The 22,051-nt window shown below is 42.3% G+C and overlaps 1 protein-coding gene across 8 annotated transcripts; it reads left to right on the top strand.

Moving 5' to 3' along the window:
- Positions 1 to 125: 125 nt before the first annotated feature.
- On the top strand, positions 126 to 21,219 carry Dhc64c (dynein heavy chain, cytoplasmic). Of its 8 annotated transcripts, none has more exons than XM_071771077.1 (22): positions 126 to 519; positions 1,337 to 2,949; positions 3,051 to 3,186; positions 3,254 to 3,627; positions 3,884 to 3,919; positions 4,554 to 4,625; positions 4,743 to 8,093; positions 8,170 to 8,564; positions 8,649 to 8,959; positions 9,045 to 9,133; positions 9,354 to 9,383; positions 9,511 to 10,657; positions 10,742 to 11,237; positions 11,526 to 12,141; positions 12,341 to 13,135; positions 13,234 to 13,435; positions 14,411 to 14,609; positions 15,339 to 15,456; positions 15,545 to 15,916; positions 16,005 to 18,767; positions 18,859 to 19,056; positions 19,264 to 21,219. In XM_071771077.1, exons 1-22 carry the CDS (start codon positions 276 to 278, stop codon positions 19,696 to 19,698), a joined length of 13,992 nt encoding a protein of 4,663 aa, XP_071627178.1. In that variant the 5' UTR covers positions 126 to 275; the 3' UTR covers positions 19,699 to 21,219. The 8 variants fall into 8 exon arrangements, with proteins under 8 accessions (XP_071627178.1, XP_071627171.1, XP_071627174.1 ...); XM_071771070.1 differs by lacking the exon at positions 14,411 to 14,609 and adding an exon at positions 13,776 to 13,971; XM_071771073.1 differs by lacking the exon at positions 3,884 to 3,919.
- Positions 21,220 to 22,051: the final 832 nt, after the last annotated feature.

Genomic DNA, 22,051 nt, shown 5'->3' with positions numbered 1-22,051 from the left:
AGCATTATATTATATATGTTCTGTGGTATATAGCTCGTGATAGCACGGTCGCGCTGACGCTGGCTGACGCCGCTGACAGCTTAGTATATGTTCTGAGGCTGGCAGTTCATTCTGGAGCGGAGGGGGTCGGTGGTCGTGCGATCTACCCCTCCGGCGACACACGCTCGCCTCCTCTCAGTCCCACTCAGTCCTCATTCCTCTACATTCCTCCGAGAACGATCCAGAACGATCCCACCAGACAGCGAGCGAGCGGCAGGTACCGAAACCGACCCGGCATGGGCGATTCCTTGGACGGCTCCGGGGAACCGTCCCCGGAGTCGCAGAACGTCGCGATCGTCGAGTTCCCGACGTTCGCCAACTATCTGCGCAAGGCCGTCACCGTGCTGCTGCCGGACGAGGATACGGTTCCGCCCGGGTTCAACCTCGCGCTCGATGACCGCTACAATCAGGAGTGCATTCGCAAGTTCCTCGGCGACTCGCAGGTCAGCTCGCTCTACGTGCAGAGGAGCTCGAGCAAAGGTGAGCGCGATCGATCGATCATCATCTTTCTCTTCCTTCTCCTCATCTACTTCTTCCTCTTTCCTCCATTATCAGATGTGTTAACTTGGATCGATGACGGTGCGTGCAACGGTACATTCGCACGTACATACATACCTATGTACATACATGCCGTGCGACGCGGACGGGAGGAAGCCGCGTCCCGTATAAAATCAATCGCGGGTGCGTTCACGCCCCGCGCTCTCCCGCCAAATATGACTCACTCGACTACTCAAGCCGATGAGATCGATATGCGCGTATCGGCGGTACGTATGTATACATACATACATCGATTGACGTGGGCGACGCATGGCATGGCATGCGTTCCTCATGATCATGATCTTCGCCACGATCCCCGTCGATCTTCTCGTACAGCACGTGCCTGCATTTACGCGCTGGCGAACGCGCAGCGGTAACGCGTAGTTTGATAACAAATCTGGATTCCGCCGCGTTTGCGCTTTATCACGCAGCCGCCGCGCGCCGTTAGATTTATGATCCTGGCGATAAACGTCCTTCGTGAATCATATTATATATCTTGTATATTTATATTTTATATTTATTGTATATTTTTTAAATACTTTAAATATACTTTACATAAGCCGATTCAAATAATTTGAATCTCTGTTTTGCATTATGAACAAGGTATTGGATAAATTAAAAGTTTTCATCGATGTACAGTTTTCTTTTTATATTTCATTGCCTTTCTTTCCCGAAGTTATCCTCTCATCGTGATCTAATTATTGAAAAATTGAACGTTGTGTGTGAAATCCTTTACATTTACCGTTCTCTCTCTTTGCAGAAGAAGACAGCGGCGAGGGAGATGAGGACAAGGAGAATGCCACTTATTATATATCGAACGAGATACACTTTTCAAACCCAAAAATGGCCTCCCTAGTTCTGACGAAGCGTGGAATTGTCGTCGAGGCTGATAAATCCATTCACTCCCAAGTGCGCCTGATCACTTTCTCCGACGGGCCGCCGTACGAAACCCTGCACGCGATAAGCAAGACCATGGCGCCCTATTTCAAGAGTTACGTTAAGGAAACGGGTCGCGCCCACCGGGACGGGGATAAAATGGTGCCGTTAGTGGAGAAGAAGATTGCCGAACTTGAGATGGGGCTGCTGCATTTGCAGCAGAATATCGATATCCCCGAGATATCGTTGCCCGTTCATCCGATCGTCGCTCAAGTTATCAAGCAATGCGAGGAGGAGGGTCGTAAGCCGAAAGTTGCCGATTTCGGCGACAAGGTCGAGGACTCAACGTTCCTCAATCAATTGCAGAACGGCGTAAACAGGTGGATAAAGGAGATCCAGAAGGTCACGAAACTGAACCGCGATCCGGAATCGGGTACGGCCCTTCAGGAGATATCGTTCTGGTTGAATCTCGAGAGAGCGTTGCACCGCATTCAGGAGAAGCGTGAGAGCATCGAGATTTCCCTGACGCTCGATATACTCAAGCACGGCAAGCGATTCCACGCCACCGTCAGTTTCGACACCGACACCGGCTTGAAGCAGGCGCTGGCCACTGTAAACGATTACAATCCACTGATGAAAGACTTCCCGATCAACGATCTGCTGTCGGCTACTGAATTGGAACGAATACGCAGCAGCGTGCAGCAGATATTCATGCACTTGAGGAAAATCAGAAGCACCAAGTATCCCATTCAGAGAGTGCTGAGATTGGTAGAGGCTATCTCAAGGGACTTGGGGCAACAGTTGCTCAAGGTGCTGGGCACGCGACGTCTGATGCACATTCCGTTCGATGATTTCGAGAATGTCATGGCCCAATGCTTCGAAGTCTTCACCACCTGGGACGACGAGTACGACAAGCTCACGGGGCTGCTGAGGGACGTCGTGAAGAAGAAGCGCGACGAGCACATGAAGATGGTATGGAGGGTACTGCCGGCGCACAAGAAGTTGCAGTCGAGGATGGAGCACATGCGCCGCTTCCGACGGCAGCACGAGCAGCTGAGAACGGTGATAGTCCGCGTGCTCAGGCCTACCGTACGCCAGAGCAGCAACACTTCCACGATGGAGAACGCCGATAACGACAACGTGAAGGTGGAATTCGCGCTGGACGCCGCCGACGCCAACGCTATCAGCGAAGTTAACTTGGCGTACGAGAACGTGAAGGAAGTGGATTGTCTGGACATCACCAAGGAGGGGCAGGAATCCTGGGATGCCGCTGTGCACAGATACGAGGAGCGCATCGAGCGCGTGGAGGCGCGGATCACGGCTCATCTCCGTGATCAATTGGGCACGGCCAAGAACGCGAATGAAATGTTCAGGATATTTTCACGATTTAACGCGCTCTTCGTACGGCCGCACATTCGGGGCGCCATCAGGGAATATCAGACGCAGCTTATACAGAGAGTCAAAGACGATATTGAGGCGCTGCACGAAAAGTTTAAGGTATGAAATAAACATTAAGATAGCTTTAACTTTAGCATACGTATTTGCACTTTAAACAAATGGATGCATTTTAGTGACTTTGAAAACATTTTTTTTTGTAGGTTCAATATGCGCAAAGTAAATGCTGCCGAATGAGCATGGTGAGAGACTTGCCACCTGTAGCTGGATCAATAATATGGGTCAAACAAATCGATTACCAATTGACAATGTATTTGAAACGCGTCGAGGATGTCCTGGGTAATCTTCCAACCTCTCGAGCTGTAGAAATTATTTTCTCAACTTAATATTACATGCGTGTGTTTAGGCAAGGGATGGGAGAGTCATATCGAGGGTCAAAAACTGAAAGCCGACGGGGATAGCTTCCGTATGAAACTGTCAACGCAAGAGATTTTCGATGACTGGGCGCGCAAGGTGCAGGCACGGAATCTCGGTGTGACCGGACGTATCTTCACGATCGAGAGCGTGCGTTCGAGAACGGGACGCGGCAATGTGCTGAAACTGAAAGTGAATTTCCTTCCCGAGATTATTACGCTATCCAAAGAAGTGAGAAACTTGAGAAACCTCGGATTTCGCGTGCCTCTACCTATCGTGAATAAGGCTCACCAGGCTAACCAGCTGTATCCCTTCGCCATCAGTCTCATTGAAAGCATCAGAACTTATGAGAGAACATTGGAGAAGGTAAGACGATCGTGGTAACAATTTCCTAGTCATCTCGTTATCAAGAAGTTAACAATTTTTTAGCCAACAATCGATTTCTTTTTTTTTCTGGGTGTTTCCGCATTTTATGAATTATTACAATTGACATAGGCAACTTTTAAAGCTTTAACAGTCCGAACAAAACGATAGATTACGCTAGGGTAATAGTGCCAGGTGTTGAAGGGTAAATGTTAGAATAATTGATATCTCTAATTTTTTGGATCTCCAATATTTTTAGCTTACCAATCGGAGTCCCCATTGTCCCGCATTAAAGGTAGTCATACATGACGCTTCCAGGAATTATGCATCTTGCCTATATATGCAAATGCATTATTGTCTGCCTGCTTAGCTATCGTAGATAAATCTGTTATGCAAGATAACACATAATTTATTTTTACTGATTTATATATATATATATATATTTAACGAATGTTACATCAATTAGTTTCAAATACATGTAGGCTTGTACGGATGTGCGGGAGGTCTAATTATTCATTTTAATTAATAAATTTTACAAATATTCTAAAGGACACCAAGAAAAAATGTACACATACGTTCTATATTAAACTTTCAAATTCATATAAAGGCGAATACTTAAAAATATAATTATAAATGTGCAATTATGGATTTATTTATAAATTTCAATAAATGAGGCTATCCGCATGTCCGGAAAGTGCTTGGAGGCGATATAATACATATAATTGTTTCATCTATTTGATATGAATATACCAACTATCATAAACATACTAATTATCACATGACTGTACATTATCTATATTAAATTTTTAAGTATGCATATTCTTGAGTTCGGTATTGAATGATAAATTGTATTTTATGTTGTAAAATTGTACCAAAATTATTACGGACATAACATATTTAAAGAAATAATGTAACAAATCTCTTCTTAGATTGAGGACAAAGCCAGTATCATACCCTTGGTCGCTGGTATGCGTAAAGATGTCTTATCATTGATCTCCGAGGTATGCTGAGACGTTTTATATAAAATATATAAAATTTTTAAATTCGCTATTTTATATATGCTTTCTTTATACTGTGTAGTTTCTAATATTATAACTGTATTGATTGTCTTTTTATAGGGTATTGCACTAGTTTGGGAGAGCTACAAACTCGATCAATACGTGCAGCGTTTATCGGATACTGTCGTATCGTTCCAAGAAAGAGTAGAAGATCTTTTGGTTGTGGAAGAACAATTGGATGTTGATGTTCGCTCTCTTGAAACGTGTCCTTATTCCGCAAACACGTTCGCCGACATATTAGCCAAGATACAGAAATCTGTAGATGAACTATCTCTGAAGAATTATTCCAACTTACATATCTGGGTAGCGAGACTCGATGAAGAAGTGGAGAAAAATTTGGCCGCCAGATTGGAAGCTGGAATAAAAGCGTGGACCGATGCCCTAACCGGTCACAAAAAGGAAGTGGACCTGAGTATGGACACGGACGCTCCCGCGCAACCGACGCATAAACCTGGCGGCGATCCGAAAATTCAAAATCAGATCCACGAAGTCCGAATTACCAATCAGACTATGTATTTATATCCTAGCATCGAAGACGCAAGGTTCCAGATAATGCAACAGTTATTTGCCTGGCAGGCAATTGTTACTTCGCAGGTTCGTCTCCAAAGCTCGAGATATCAGGTCGGGCTGGATAAACCTGAATCAGGAACATACAGAAATTTGCTTACGAAATTACCTGCTGGTAAGCAACCGCTGGAGGCAGCGTACGAAGCGGTCGAATCCAAGATGAGGGACGTTGCAGATTATGTCGACCAATGGCTACGCTATCAAGCTCTTTGGGATCTGCAGCCGGGCAATCTTTATGGCAAATTGGGCGAAAATATTAACTTATGGATGAAGTGCCTCAATGACATAAAGAAGACAAGAACCACGTTCGATACTTCGGACACGAGACGTGAATTCGGACCTGTGATCATAGATTTTGCAAAAGTGCAGAGTAAGGTGTCTCTAAAGTACGATTCGTGGCATAAAGAAACTTTGGGCAAATTCGGAACGCTTCTGGGTAATGAGATGGCGAGCTTTCACTCCCAGGTGTCGAAATCCAGGAGTGATCTAGAGCAACAGTCCATCGAAGCAGCTAGCACATCCGATGCAGTCGGTTTTATAACATACGTGCAATCCCTGAAACGCAAGATGAAAGCATGGGAGAAACAAGTAGACATATATCGTGAAGGTCAAAGGATACTTGAACGTCAGAGATTCCAATTCCCATCTTCTTGGCTGCACGTGGATAATATAGAGGGAGAATGGGGTGCGTTCAACGAAATAATTAAACGCAAGGATACCAGCATTCAAACTCAAGTGGCATCCCTGCAGATGAAAATCGTCGCTGAAGATAAAGCGGTTGAAACAAGAACCACCGACTTCCTCAGTGACTGGGAAAGGGGCAAACCGGTGGAAGGCCATTTGCGACCGGACGATGCTTTGCAACAGCTGCAGTTATTCGAGAGTAAATTCGCTAGGCTCAAAGAAGAGAGGGATAACGTAGCCAAAGCCAAAGAGGCGTTGGAACTGCAAGAGCCAGGCGGGATATCGACTAGCGAGGATAGAATGCAGGTGGTATTTGAAGAGCTACAGGACTTGAGGGGAGTTTGGTCGGAACTGTCGAGAATATGGACACAAATTGACGAAACGCGCGAGAAACCTTGGCTTTCCGTACAACCGCGGAAGTTACGTCAACAGTTGGATACGATGATGGCGCAATTGAAGGAACTTCCAGCGAGATTAAGGCAATACTCGTCGTACGAATACGTGAAGAAGATGTTACAGAGTTATACGAAAGTGAACATGCTGATTGTAGAACTGAAATCCGACGCGCTCAAAGAACGGCATTGGAAACAATTGACGAAGCAGCTCAGAGTGAACTGGGTATTGAGCGAGCTTACTCTCGGCCAAGTCTGGGACGTGAATCTTCAGAAAAATGAGGGTATTGTTAAAGATATTATCCTCGTGGCTCAGGGCGAAATGGCACTCGAGGAGTTCTTGAAGCAAGTACGCGAGTCATGGCAAACATATGAGCTGGACTTGATAAATTACCAAAATAAATGCAGACTGATACGTGGTTGGGACGATTTGTTCAATAAGGTGAAAGAACACATCAATTCAGTGGCAGCTATGAAGCTATCGCCGTATTACAAGGTATTCGAGGAAGAAGCTTTGACATGGGAAGAAAAGTTAAATAGAATTAACGCTCTGTTCGACGTGTGGATAGACGTACAGCGACGATGGGTTTATCTCGAAGGCATCTTCTCCGGTAGCGCAGATATCAAGACGTTATTACCGGTGGAGACATCCCGTTTCCAAAGTATCAGTTCCGAGTTCCTGGGACTGATGAAGAAAGTATCCAAATCCCCTATGGTTACAGACGTTTTGAACATTCCTGGCGTTCAAAGGGCGCTCGAACGTCTTGCCGATCTTCTTGGCAAGATACAGAAGGCACTGGGCGAGTACTTGGAAAGAGAACGAACTTCTTTCCCACGATTTTACTTTGTCGGTGACGAAGATTTGTTAGAGATTATTGGTAACAGCAAAAATGTTGCAAGGCTGCAGAAGCACTTCAAGAAGATGTTTGCCGGCGTAGCCGCTATTCTGCTGAATGAGGATAACACGGTTATCACCGGTGTCGCTTCACGCGAGGGTGAAGAAGTTATATTCCAGAATCCGGTATCTACAGTCGATCATCCCAAGATCAATGAGTGGTTGTCGCTCGTGGAGAAAGAAATGCGCGTAACGCTCGCCTCAAGCCTCGCGAAAGCGGTGCAAGATATTAAGCAATTTAAAGACGGCAATATAAATTCGCAGGCGTTTATGTCGTGGTGCGATAATTATCAAGCCCAGATAGTCGTTCTAGCTGCACAAATCTTATGGTCGGAAGATGTGGAAGCGGCTCTCCATGAAGCGCAAGTAGACCCGAGCAAAAACCCGCTGGATAGAGTTCTGGTACAGGTAGAAAGCACGTTGAACGTTCTGGCCGACTCTGTTCTTCAAGAGCAGCCGCCTTTAAGGAGAAAGAAGTTGGAACATTTGATCAATGAATTTGTACACAAGCGTACCGTTACCAGACGATTGATCGCCAACAGAGTTTCGAATCCAAAGGCCTTCGAGTGGCTGTGTGAAATGAGATTCTACTTCGATCCTAGGCAAACGGAAGAGCTTCAGCAGCTCACGATACATATGGCGAACGCTAAGTTCTTCTATGGATTTGAATACTTGGGTGTACAAGATCGGCTGGTGCAGACACCGTTGACTGACAGATGCTACCTAACAATGACGCAAGCATTAGAAGCTCGACTTGGTGGTTCGCCATTCGGGCCAGCTGGTACAGGAAAGACTGAATCTGTGAAAGCATTAGGTCATCAGCTTGGAAGATTCGTATTGGTATTTAATTGTGACGAGACATTCGATTTCCAGGTAAGTAAAAGAAGGAGCTCGATAATATTAACGATAAAAAGAAACATATGCTTTATGTTATCATTATTTCTCACAGGCTATGGGTCGTATATTTGTTGGTCTCTGTCAAGTGGGTGCGTGGGGTTGCTTCGACGAATTTAATCGTTTGGAAGAACGGATGTTATCCGCCGTTTCTCAGCAAGTGCAGACGATTCAAGAAGCGCTCAAGAGTCAGATGGAAGGCAAGAAAGAAGGGACTCTGTGTGTCGAATTGGTTGGAAAGCAAGTTAAAGTCTCCACCGATATGGCTATATTCATCACCATGAATCCCGGATACGCCGGACGTTCCAATCTACCTGACAATCTGAAGAAGCTCTTCAGATCGCTTGCTATGACCACACCTGATCGACAACTGATTGCCGAAGTAATGCTCTTCAGTCAAGGTTTCCGATCAGCGGAAAAATTGGCGTGTAAAATTGTGCCATTCTTCAAGTATGTATTCGAATACACATTAGGATCTTGTGTGTGTATAACAAATATTATCTGTTGCATTATTGAACTTTTCTCCTTTCGTAGGCTTTGCGATGAACAACTTTCTAATCAATCTCATTACGATTTCGGATTACGTGCCCTTAAATCCGTGTTGATTTCTGCCGGAAACGTGAAACGCGACCGTATTCAAAAGATCAAGGAGGGCATGCATAGCCGTGGTGAAACCAATATTGATGAAGCCTCGATCGCTGAGAATCTGCCTGAGCAGGAGATACTTATTCAATCTGTTTGCGAGACGATGGTTCCCAAATTGGTTGCCGAGGATATCCCATTATTATTCAGTTTGCTCAGCGATGTATTCCCTAACGTGAATTACACGCGTGCAGAAATGAAGGGTAAATTATTATTGTAATAATACGTATCTTTATAAATAGATGGTTACGCGGAAATTTCTATATGAATATACGCATTTTATTTCAGGATTGAAAGATCAGATCAGGAAAGTTTGCACTGAGGAATACCTAGTATGTGGCGAAGGTGATGAACAAGGAGGAGCTTGGCAAGAAAAGGTAATGTATTTTTCTAATAGAAAAGATTCTAAAAAATACATGATACTTAACGCTAATTCTCATTATAATTTTAATTATCTTCTCGTGCACTATCAATAACACAAATTAAGATATTTACTCTATTCGCAAAATAGTAACTGCATTTCTTGTATATTATATGTACATATATATTAATAGCATGCTTAAAGACTTAATTTTCATATTGTTTATGCATACTAAGGATTTGGTTGGTGAAACATGGGTAGAGAAGGTGAGATCAACCTAAATATAATTACGTCTGTAACTATTAATATATTTTCTATATTTTTCTTTTATTATATCGGGATCGCGAATTATCTTTCTCTTGCAATCTTCTATTTATTATATTATTTATTCAGGTACTTCAATTATACCAAATTTGTAACTTAAATCATGGATTAATGATGGTCGGCCCGAGTGGATCTGGTAAAACAACGGCCTGGAAGGTGCTGCTTAAAGCGCTGGAGCGATTCGAAGGTGTGGAAGGTGTCGCCCATGTGATCGATCCCAAAGCGATCAGCAAAGAAACGTTGTACGGCGTGTTAGATCCAAATACGCGCGAATGGACGGACGGTCTGTTCACGCATATATTGAGGAAGATAATCGATAACGTCAGAGGTGAAATCAACAAACGGCAATGGATCATATTCGACGGAGATGTCGACCCGGAATGGGTCGAAAACCTAAACTCGGTGTTGGACGACAACAAGCTTCTCACTTTACCCAATGGTGAACGCCTGAGCTTGCCGCCGAACGTGAGAGTTATGTTCGAAGTGCAAGACCTTAAGTACGCTACCTTGGCTACCGTGTCGCGATGCGGTATGGTTTGGTTCTCGGAGGACGTGCTGTCAACGGAAATGATATTCGAAAACTATATGCTACGCCTGCGAAATATCCCATTGGAGGACGGCGAGGAGGATAATCTTGGCAAGAAAGCCTCAGAGAAAGAAGATACTCTATCACCTGCTTTATCGGTGCAGAGAGAAGTCGCCAGCATCATGCAAAGTTACTTCGCACCTGACGGTTTAGTAGTGAGATGCTTGGAGTACGCCATGAGGCAGGAACATATAATGGACTTTACGCGCTTGCGAGCTCTCAGTTCTTTATTCTCTATGCTAAATCAAGCCGTTCGCAATGTACTGCAATATAATCACTCTCACATCGACTTTCCTTTGCCGAGCGAACAACTGGAACGTTACATGCCCAAGTGCTTGGTTTACGCGCTCTTATGGAGCTTTGCGGGAGACGCTAAATTAAAAGTTAGATCCGACTTGGGTGACTTCATTAGATCTATTACAACCGTACCTTTACCTTCTCAAAATAATATACCTATTATAGACTTTGAAGTAAATATACATGGCGAGTGGTTGCCTTGGAGCAACAAAGTTCCTCAAATTGAAGTGGAAACTCATAAGGTAGCTAGCCCAGATATTGTCGTGCCAACTTTAGACACTGTGAGGCACGAGAGTCTACTGTACACTTGGCTGGCTGAGCATAAACCTCTAGGTAAGTAGATTACTTATCTAACAAACACATTTATTATTGCTGTATTATTTATGCATTTAAAAATATAATTACTTTTATGTTTAGTACTGTGTGGACCACCCGGTTCTGGCAAAACCATGACATTATTCTCTGCTTTGCGAGCACTTCCGGACATGGAAGTTGTCGGACTTAACTTCTCTTCCGCGACGACACCCGAACTGTTACTCAAAACATTCGATCACTATTGCGAATATCGTAAAACGCCAAACGGCGTTGTACTCTCACCGGTGCAGTTGGGCAAATGGCTGGTTCTGTTCTGCGATGAGATCAATTTACCTGATATGGATAATTATGGGACGCAACGTGTGATCTCTTTCTTGAGGCAGTTGGTGGAACACAAAGGCTTTTATAGAACCAGCGACCAGGCATGGGTCACTCTGGAAAGAATTCAGTTTGTAGGTGCCTGTAATCCACCTACAGACCCCGGCAGGAAACCTCTCAGTCACAGGTTCCTGCGACATGTACCCGTCATTTACGTTGATTATCCTGGAGAAACCTCGCTCAAGCAGATTTATGGTACATTCACGCGTGCCATGCTCAGGTAAGAATTTTGTCTGTTGAAAAAGGGCTTCAATATAAGTTACAATTCTTATTTTACATTCTTTCATTTACAATCTTCAATAAATCTCGTATAAAAATAAAGCGCGTATGAAATGAGAGACATGCTAATCGCAAGTCCATCGTTTTCACTCATCACGCAAAAATTTCATTTGTATTTATTTAGCATAATTATTATGTTGTCTCGAGATACGTTTTCCTTTTTCGTAACAAAAGCATCGCCCTACAAATATTAATTAACATGAGAGAAATTCTTTCTGCATAATTATAGATTGACGCCTAATCTGAGAGGCTACGCAGAACCTTTAACGAACGCAATGGTGGAGTTCTATCTGGCCTCCCAGGAGAGATTTACTCAGGACATGCAACCGCACTATGTGTACTCTCCGCGTGAAATGACACGTTGGGTGCGCGGTATTTGCGAAGCCATTAGACCGCTTGACAATCTCTCCGTGGAAGGTCTGGTGCGTTTATGGGCCCATGAAGCTCTTCGTCTATTCCAAGATAGATTGGTGGAGGAATCCGAGAGGGCTTGGACAAACAAGAACATAGACATCGTGGCCCTGAAACACTTTATGTCGGTCGACAGAGAGAAAGCATTGGCCAGACCGATCTTGTACAGTAACTGGCTGTCAAAGGACTATGTGCCGGTGAATAGAGAAGAGCTGAGAGATTACGTTCGAGCAAGGTTGAAAGTATTCTACGAGGAAGAGCTGGATGTGCCGTTGGTGCTCTTCGACGAGGTTCTTGAACATGTCCTGCGTATTGACAGAATTTTCCGACAGCCTCAGGGACACTTGTTGCTAATTGGTGTCTCTGGCGCTGGTAAGACTACGCTGTCGAGATTCGTTGCATGGATGAATGGCTTGTCCATCTTCCAAATTAAGGTAATTCCTGTTTTGTATCGATAATAAACTTGTTTCGATAACAAATAGACTGCGTTCCCATACTCACTGTCAGTACGGAAAATCTATAGTTCACGGTCACGTACACTATAGATTTTCAGTACAGTGAATATCAAAACGCGGCCATACTTAATACTTCAATTCAAGTATGTTTTTCTAATCGATCAATATCTCCGATTAGGTACACAATAAATACACCGGTGAAGATTTCGATGAAGATTTACGGCAGGTGTTGAGACGATCCGGTTGCAAGGACGAAAAGATAGCTTTTATTCTCGACGAATCTAACGTGCTGGATTCCGGTTTTCTCGAGCGCATGAACACGTTGCTCGCGAACGGAGAAGTGCCCGGACTGTTCGAGGGTGACGAATACACGACACTCATGACGCAATGCAAAGAAGGTGCTCAGCGAGAGGGTCTAATGCTGGATTCCAACGAGGAATTGTACAAATGGTTCACCGGCCAAGTTATGAAGAATCTGCACGTCGTTTTCACAATGAATCCGAGTACGGACGGCCTGAAAGATCGCGCGGCGACATCGCCTGCGTTATTCAACAGATGCGTACTGAATTGGTTCGGTGATTGGTCGGACAATGCGTTGTTCCAGGTCGGCAAAGAATTTACTAATCGTGTCGACTTGGAAAGACCCACGTGGAAGTGTCCGGACTTCTTCCCGTCCGTGTGTTCGTTGATCCCACCGCAACCGACGCACAGAGATGCCGTGATAAATGCGTGCGTTTACGTTCATCAAACCTTGCACAAAGCAAACACGCGACTGGCTAAGAGAGGTGCCAGAACAATGGCAATCACGCCGCGCCATTACTTAGATTTTATCAATCACTTCGTCAAATTGTATCAAGAGAAGAGAAGTGACCTGGAGGAACAACAGTTGCATCTAAATGTCGGTTTAAGTAAAATCGCCGAAACAGTTGAGCAGGTGGAAGAAATGCAAAAGAGCTTAGCTGTTAAGTCTCAGGTGAGACATAAGCTGAATTCACGAGAAACATTTATCTTTTTTCTTCTTTTAATGGAACGGAACATTTTACACATCTGTATTATCCTGTTTTCCCATAGGAGCTGCAAGCTAAGAATGAAGCTGCTAATGCGAAATTAAGACAGATGGTCAAGGACCAGCAGGAAGCCGAGAAGAAGAAGGTGCAGAGTCAAGAGATCCAACAACAACTGGCTATTCAAACGGTGGCTATAAATCAGAAGAGAGATGATGTCATGGCGGATCTTGCCCTGGTGGAACCAGCTGTTATTGATGCTCAAAATGGTATGTATCTTTTAACGATATTTTTTTATTGCAGTATTATACAAACTTGTCGACGAGCATTATTAAGATTAATTGAGTATATATATAATCGTACGATTTTTCAAAATTTTATTTTAAAAAAACAATTTTGAATTTTTTTGCACTTATAGTATTAATTAATTGTTTAAATTGTGATATATCGAGTTATGCTCAATATTACTATGATAATATTCAAGAAATATGGAAACAATACTCTATACTATACATTTCTTGTTATCCACTTTACGTTTTCGAATCACTTCCGTTTCAAAATTGCGGTATAATCGCACCTTGCGCTGAAAAACGTTTGCATTGAGTGTAGCCGTGAAGGCAATTAAGCGGCAGCATCTCGTTGAGATCCGATCCATGGCAAATCCGCCAGCTGTCGTCAAACTGGCGCTCGAATCTATATGCTTGTTGCTCGAGGAAAACGCTACAGATTGGAAGCAGATTCGTGCCATTTTAATGAAGGACAGCTTCATTCCCACCATCGTCAGTTTCAATACGGAGAATATCATGTAAGCGGAGCGACTACCGGGTCTGCTGAATGTTCAACGTTCGCGCACGCGGGGTTCTAACATGAAACATGAGCTGCAGTTCATAACAACTTGATATGTGTCTCCTTTTCATACACGTCGATTTTAGCACGTTCACTTAGCGTCACTGCGTCATTACAACTGCAAAGAGATCGTACAACAACGATATTTCATAAGAAAATATTGCAAACGACGAAAATATTTCATCAGATCGTTTGTATCTCTTTGCAAATGTAAAGATGAGACGTAACATGTATATAATGTATGTTACTTATGTTGCCTCTCCTAAGTCTAACGCTATAGGTCAGCTACACAGGAAGGCCAGCATTCTCTTTCATGTAACTTTACTATAACTTTTCCTAATGCCTGCGCATCTTCTTCCTTTTGTACTATATAATGCCCTCTTTGATTGTTCGTACAGCGGTGAAATCAATAAAGAAACAGCATTTAGTCGAGGTTCGTTCCATGGCGAATCCGCCGGCGATTGTGAAGGTCGCGTTGGAGTCTATCTGCTTGTTGCTCGGCGAAAACGCCAGCGACTGGAAATCTATCCGTGCGGTCATCATGAGGGACAATTTTATCAATACCATTGTCTCTAATTTCAGTACTGAGGACATTACGTAAGCATGCCTTCATTATTTGTTTTCTTGCGATATCGAGAGAGATCAGCTGTCATAAACTTAAGATAATATTGTGTACGGTACAATATTAGTGCTAAATTGTAATACGATTATATTTGACCGATTTACGATTAAAATATTAGCTTATAAATTCACGACGATCTTCAAACTTGTTTGCTGGTCTCATTTTTTTGCGTTGTTGAATTCTGGATATAGTGAAAATATGAGATTTTCTTTAAATATTACAATGGGTGAATCGATGTCTTTTACACTTATTTAATCAATATATCGTAACAACCTGTGATAATCAAATTTCTTACAAATGCGCTTTATTGCCAGATTGGCAAGTAATTCTGAAACGGCTTTGAAACATGCAACGTGTATATTAACAAATTTTAACGACAAATATTGTTATATATACAACTACTATTATTCTTTTATTGCATGGTAACAATGTTCGATTAATTTGTCACTAACATTAACGTGCCTAAATCTTGTTTATTGAAAATTATAATATTGATAACATATGATAGCATATATGAAATACGTACTGTTCTTATAGTAATTGCAGTAAGTTTCTAGTTTTGTGCTGAATTAAAAATTTTTGATGATCAAATAAAAAAATATTTTATACAAAATATTTTTATATGATAAAAATGTTATATTAAAATAGAATGAAAGAGTTACTTTATTTTAAAGACAAAAAAGATTAACCAATTTTTTATTTAGTGACGAAGTGAGGGAAAAAATGAAGAGCCGCTATCTGAGCAACCCTGATTATAACTTCGAGAAAGTGAATCGTGCTAGCTTAGCTTGTGGTCCTATGGTAAAATGGGCCATAGCGCAGGTAATTTTCGTTTGAAACCTTAAAAAGATGCATACGTTATTCATATAATTTTCAAGAGGATGTACTTTAAAGATAAATATATTTCCAGATCGAGTATGCTGATATGTTGAAGCGAGTGGAACCCCTGCGCGATGAGCTTTATTCTTTGGAGCGACAAGCAGAAACTAACAAACTAAAGGGCGAGGAAGTGAAAAATTTGATTGCTCAACTGGAGCAGAGCATAGCGTCATACAAGGAGGAGTACGCTCAACTTATCTCACAGGCGCAAGCCATCAAAGCCGATCTGGAAAGCGTGCAAGCCAAGGTGGATAGATCAATCGCTTTGTTAAAGTCTTTGGTCATCGAAAGGGAACGATGGGAAGCAACAAGCGAAACGTTTAAGAGTCAAATGTCTACGATAATCGGAGACGTTCTCTTATCTTCCGCTTTCTTAGCTTATGCTGGCTATTTCGATCAACACGTGAGTTCCTGTTCTTCCTAATATTTCTTTCTTTTGCATTCGGAGTATTAAGTTATGTCAATTTACAACAAAATGTATTTTATTTTAGTATCGCCAAAATCTCTTCACCACGTGGTGCCAACACCTGCAACACGCAAATTTGCAATTCAGACCTGACATCGCGAGAACGGAATACCTGTCCAATCCGGACGAGCGTTTGAGATGGCAGGCGAACGCGTTGCCGACCGACGATCTCTGTACCGAAAATGCTATTATGTTGAAACGCTTCAACAGATATCCGTTGATCATCGATCCATCCGGACAGGCAACAGAATTCATTTTGAACGAGTTTAAAGACCGGAAGATCACGAAGACCAGTTTCTTGGACGACTCGTTCAGGAAAAATCTCGAGAGTGCTCTACGATTCGGTAATCCCCTCCTGGTCCAAGATGTGGAAAATTACGATCCTATATTGAATCCTGTGTTGAACCGAGAATTGAGGCGAACAGGTGGACGCGTGCTGATCACGCTCGGCGACCAAGATATAGATCTCTCGCCTTCCTTCGTCATCTTCTTATCGACGAGAGACCCGACGGTGGAATTCCCACCTGACATCTGTTCACGCGTGACATTCGTTAATTTCACCGTCACTAGAAGCTCTTTGCAGAGCCAATGTTTGAATCAGGTGTTGAAGGCCGAACGTCCGGACATCGATGAGAAGAGATCCGACCTGCTGAAACTTCAAGGAGAGTTCCATCTGAGGCTGCGACAACTCGAAAAGTCTCTGCTGCAAGCGTTGAACGACGCCAAGGGCAAGATCCTCGATGACGATTCCGTGATCACCACTCTCGAGACTCTGAAACAGGAGGCCGCCGACATCAGCAAGAAAGTGGAGGAAACAGACAAGGTCATAGCGGAAATCGAAACGGTCTCGCAGCAGTATATGCCTCTGTCTCAGGCGTGTTCAAACATGTACTTCACAATGGACAGCCTCAACCAGGTACACTTCTTGTATCAATATTCGCTGAAGATGTTCCTGGACATATTTACGTCCGTGTTGTCGCAAAACCCGAAATTGTCCGGTATATCGGATTATGGTCTACGGCTTACGCAAATCACGCGCGATCTCTTTGCCGTCTGTTACGAACGAGTTGCTCGAGGAATGCTGCACACGGACAGGCTGACTTTCGCTCTGCTGCTCTGTCGTATCCACCTGAAGGGTATACCCTCGGAGTCCACTTACGACAGCGAATTCACATTCTTCTTGCGCGGTAAAGAAGGCGTGCTTAACATCCGGGCGCCTCCAGTACCCAATCTTAGTTCAGAGCAGCAGGAGGCAATGATGCGTCTGAGCATAAGACTGCCCGCCTTCAAGAAGCTCGCGGAAAAGATTCAGGAGAACTCGGAATTCGGCGCGTGGCTACAGTCGCCCACACCCGAGACATGCGTGCCGAAGCTCTGGGAAGAGGAAAAGCCGTTGTCGCCCACAGGAACGGCGATGCATCAGTTGCTGATAATACAAGCTTTTCGACCGGATCGCGTAATCGCAGCTGCGTCCCTAGTAGTGGCTTCGGCTTTCAATGAGTCCTTCATGCCGGCCGCGGAGGCTGAGCTCGATTTCGCATCCGTCGTAGAGGACCAATTGAAGGCCACCGTGCCAGCTTTATTGTGCTCGGTGCCGGGCTTCGACGCTTCGGGCAGAGTGGACGACCTAGCCGCGGAATTGGGCAAGCAAATAGCTAGCATCGCTATCGGATCGGCGGAAGGATTCAATCAGGCTGATCGGGCTATAAACATGGCTGTGAAGGCCGGCAGATGGGTGCTGTTGAAGAACGTTCATCTTGCTCCGCAATGGTTAGTGCAATTAGAAAAGAAGCTGCATAGTCTTCAGCCGCACGCTAGCTTCCGACTGTTTCTAACAATGGAGATTAATCCTAAAGTGCCGGTGAATCTATTGAGAGCTGGTAGGATCTTCGTGTTCGAGCCGCCTCCTGGCATACGTGCGAACTTGTTGCGTACGTTCAGCACCGTACCCGCCTCGAGGATGATGCGAGCACCCAACGAGAGGGCTCGTCTCTACTTCCTGCTCGCGTGGTTCCACGCAATCGTGCAGGAACGTCTGCGTTACGCGCCGTTGGGCTGGGCCAAGCACTACGAATTCAACGAGAGCGACCTGAGAGTCGCCTGTGACACTTTGGACACGTGGATCGAAGCCACGGCTATGGGCAGGACGAACCTACCGCCGGAAAAAGTTCCCTGGGATGCTCTGGTGACTCTTCTCTCACAGTGCATCTACGGCGGCAAGATTGACAACGATTTCGATCAACGTCTCCTGGCTTCTTTCCTGCGCAAGCTCTTCACTCCACGCTCATTCGAAGCTGACTTTGCCCTTGTCGCCAATATCGACGGCGCACAAGGCAATCAAAGACACATCACCATGCCGGATGGCACTAGGCGCGACCACTTTTTGAAGTGGATCGAGTCTCTCTCGGATAGACAGACACCTTCCTGGCTCGGCCTGCCGAATAATGCGGAGAAAGTGCTTTTAACCACAAGAGGAACCGACTTGGTTTCCAAACTTCTCAAGATGCAGCAGTTGGAGGACGAGGATGAACTGGCGTACTCGAATGAGGAGTCTCTGGATACGCCGAGGGAAGCTGAGGCGGACGGTCGACCATCTTGGATGAGGACCCTGCACAATTCGGCCTCCACGTGGTTACAATTACTTCCAAAGAATCTACCGACCTTGAAGAGGACAGTCGAGAATATCAAAGATCCGTTGTACAGATACTTTGAGAGGGAAGTCAACAGCGGTGCGAAATTACTTCAAGACGTTATCCATGACTTGGAGGATGTCGTATTAATTTGTCAAGTAAGCATTTTACTTCTGTTTTATTACTCTTGGATGTAAAATGGAACTCTTTTGTCGTTTGGAGTAACTGCATTTTATATATCTTCAACAGGGTGAGAAAAAACAGACCAATTATCACAGAACGATGCTGTCTGAGTTAGTAAAGGGTATTCTACCTGGCGGTTGGAGGAGATATACCGTGCCAAGAGGCTGTACAGTCATACAATGGATCACCGATTTTAGCCACAGGGTTTCGCAACTGCAGGAAGTCTCGCGTTTGGTCTCTCAAGGCGGAGCGAAGGAGATAAAGGTTTATTTCGATTTTCATTATAGCCCTTGCTCTACTGTCCCAGATATTTTATCACTGAATGAAAATTCAGTTATACTATTTATTTAAGTGTACCTAATTTAATTATACTATTGTTTAGAAATATCTCTGCTTTTCATTGAACTCGCCCGAATAGATACAACTCAATAATTCCAGCAAAATTATAAAGCGATTGCTATTGCGTTTCAGAGTTTCCCAGTTTGGCTGGGAGGTTTGCTGAATCCTGAAGCTTATATCACTGCGACCAGGCAATGCATCGCTCAGGCTAATAGTTGGTCACTCGAGGAACTGCAATTGAACGTAACTATCGGTGATGGCGATAACATTGCCACGGATGACTGCTCCTTTGCCGTTACTGGTTTGAAGCTACAAGGCGCGCAGTGTAAAGATAATCAATTGTATTTAACTTCAACTATCATGACTGACTTACCAGTCACGATGCTAAGATGGGCGCGATCATCTACGGAGGATATCAGAAAGGGCAAATTGTCTCTGCCGGTTTACTTGAACAGCACTCGTACCGAATTGCTATTTACTGTCGATTTGAATATCGCTCCTAGTCAAGAACCGCACAGTTTTTACGAGAGGGGGGTTGCTGTATTAACATCCACTGCTTTGAATTAATAATTACTTAGCAATTAAAACCGTTTAGAGCAAATTGTACCGCTTCTGAAGTAAAGAGTACTATCACGATAAAATGAAAACAATATACGACACATTACTGCATGTTACATCATTTGTAAAGAAAAGAGGGCATAGTAACATGCAACTTATTATAAACCTAAAGTATAAAAAACATTAAAGAAATATATATTTTACACTGAATTGCTTTCTCCAAAGGATTTTGTGCTGATTGTGACAATTAGAGACGAATACTTTCGGCGCATAGACCATAATTAAATGTACATCATTCATTTATAAGAATTAACATGCAGGAGGTTGTAATATATATATAGTTTATTTAATATTGTATACATTTTTAGATTTAAAATATAGTTTTCTGTAATAAAAGATTACATTATGTTAGCTGATGTAAGTATCAAGATATTATAGTGTTTATTATAAACGACATTTTAATGGCATCTAATAAAGTCGTACTATAATAAAATTTTCTTTACATTATTTATTATTCAACAGCTACTGTAGGTATATATCCTCTTTATATATATATATATATATATATATATATATATATATATATATATATATATATCGTTAATAACATCAAAGCCATTAATGACTTCTCCACTGAAGTAATTATATTATAATAATATGATTTTTAATTAATTGTTCGAAAGTGTTTATAAATATCTACAAATTAAAGAATTATGGTCAGTCAGTATCTTAATCTTTACGACAGATGTAATAAAGGTTAACAACGTTTTCCTTAAGGCACTTTAGTCCACATTATTTTTGTAAAAATTTTCTTTTTGTTTTCGTAATGTCTAAATAAAGATATTATTATTTTTATTAATAAAGATATAATTATTTTAGGTATTAAAAGCATCGTGTGGCTATACATCATTTTTAATGACAAAACATGGTTGAAGATAAATATTACTACATTTTATTACATGAAAGAAATGGATACATTTCTAGTTAAATAATTACAAATGACAATTGTATACAGTAATTGTTAGAACCAGTAAAAATAAAATTTTGTTTTGTTAGATTAACATTCATTGTTTATCATAAACTATATTGCGTTTCTGTAACATGACAATATTTTCATTGTCCGTCACTATATAGAATACTTTAATGGAGACTCGTTTGTATAACATATTACGTTCAAACAGAAGACAAGTCTATAGTTATAAATTGCCTTTACTATACGACACTCAATAATATTATTATATTATATTAATAAGATTATCAATGTTAGTGTTACTTTATTAAATTAATATGATTAGATGATACGTTTACCTTACTACGACGATAGGATTTATTTCATCTGTTCCAATATCAAGAAGAGTTTCAAGTGGCTTATTTTCAAAGAACATCCGAACACATTGGTATCTCATTGCGAGAATATTGCCGAATAAAAGCCACCATATGTCTCTTAGAAATTTGAAGTTTTATATTCTTTAACATACCGTAATTTTATTAAAGGAATTGTATGAACAATAAATAATCGTAAAATACTTATTTTGGTCTGCTTACTAGACATATAATATTACATTCATTCGTGTTACGCTAGATGTATCTTGAGAAGAAATATTCAAAAAGTCCGTACACCTCGTAATTGTTATTATTTCTTTTTGACTAGAATATTTCTGTATTCTTGGGTTCGACGTATAAAACTTTATTAAGAGTGAAATAACGTTATTTCTCATTTCGGAGAAAGCGCATGCATAATGAAGCAACGTACGAAAGAACTATTCAGATAAGTTCGACAAACTTCTGATGTACCGCGATGCAATATTTTCTACCTCTCGTTTTGTTAGATCAGAAATAAACGTTTTTATGAAATGTTGCACGTCTGTAAAGTTTCTTGACGATATGAACGGTCATAATCAACTGGGGATAGCATTTTTAATATTTAATGTAGCATTTGACGTGACTGCTGGGTTTTTGTTCTTCTATGGGGAGCATGCGCGTTTATTTTACACTACATGGTGGGAAGAACGGAAAGCGATTATAATTATTTTTACGTTAGTCTTCGACATGGACATTATGGAATCTTCAGGTTACAGAGGTATTTTGTGTGGGCAGTTGAACTTCATCGTTTAGGCTTGGAAGTGATTGGCTTGTGGCCGAAAACCGAACAATTCACTAAGAAATGCTTGTGGCCAGAAATTCGGGTCGGTATTGTTTTAATTTTATTAATATTTATTTTTATTCCGATGATAAGTATGGTTATCCATGTTTGGGGCAATATGGTACTCGTAATAGACAGTTTACATATCACGTTACCCCTGGTGACAGTATTAGCAAAATATGTAATTATGCGATGGAAAAGAACAGGTACGTGCAAAAT

The sequence above is a fragment of the Temnothorax longispinosus genome, chromosome 2 (assembly GCF_030848805.1).
Source record: "Temnothorax longispinosus isolate EJ_2023e chromosome 2, Tlon_JGU_v1, whole genome shotgun sequence".
Lineage (NCBI taxonomy): Eukaryota > Metazoa > Arthropoda > Insecta > Hymenoptera > Formicidae > Temnothorax > Temnothorax longispinosus.
The sequence above is the reverse complement of the archived record's forward strand: the minus strand, read 5'-3'. Positions and strand labels throughout refer to the sequence as shown.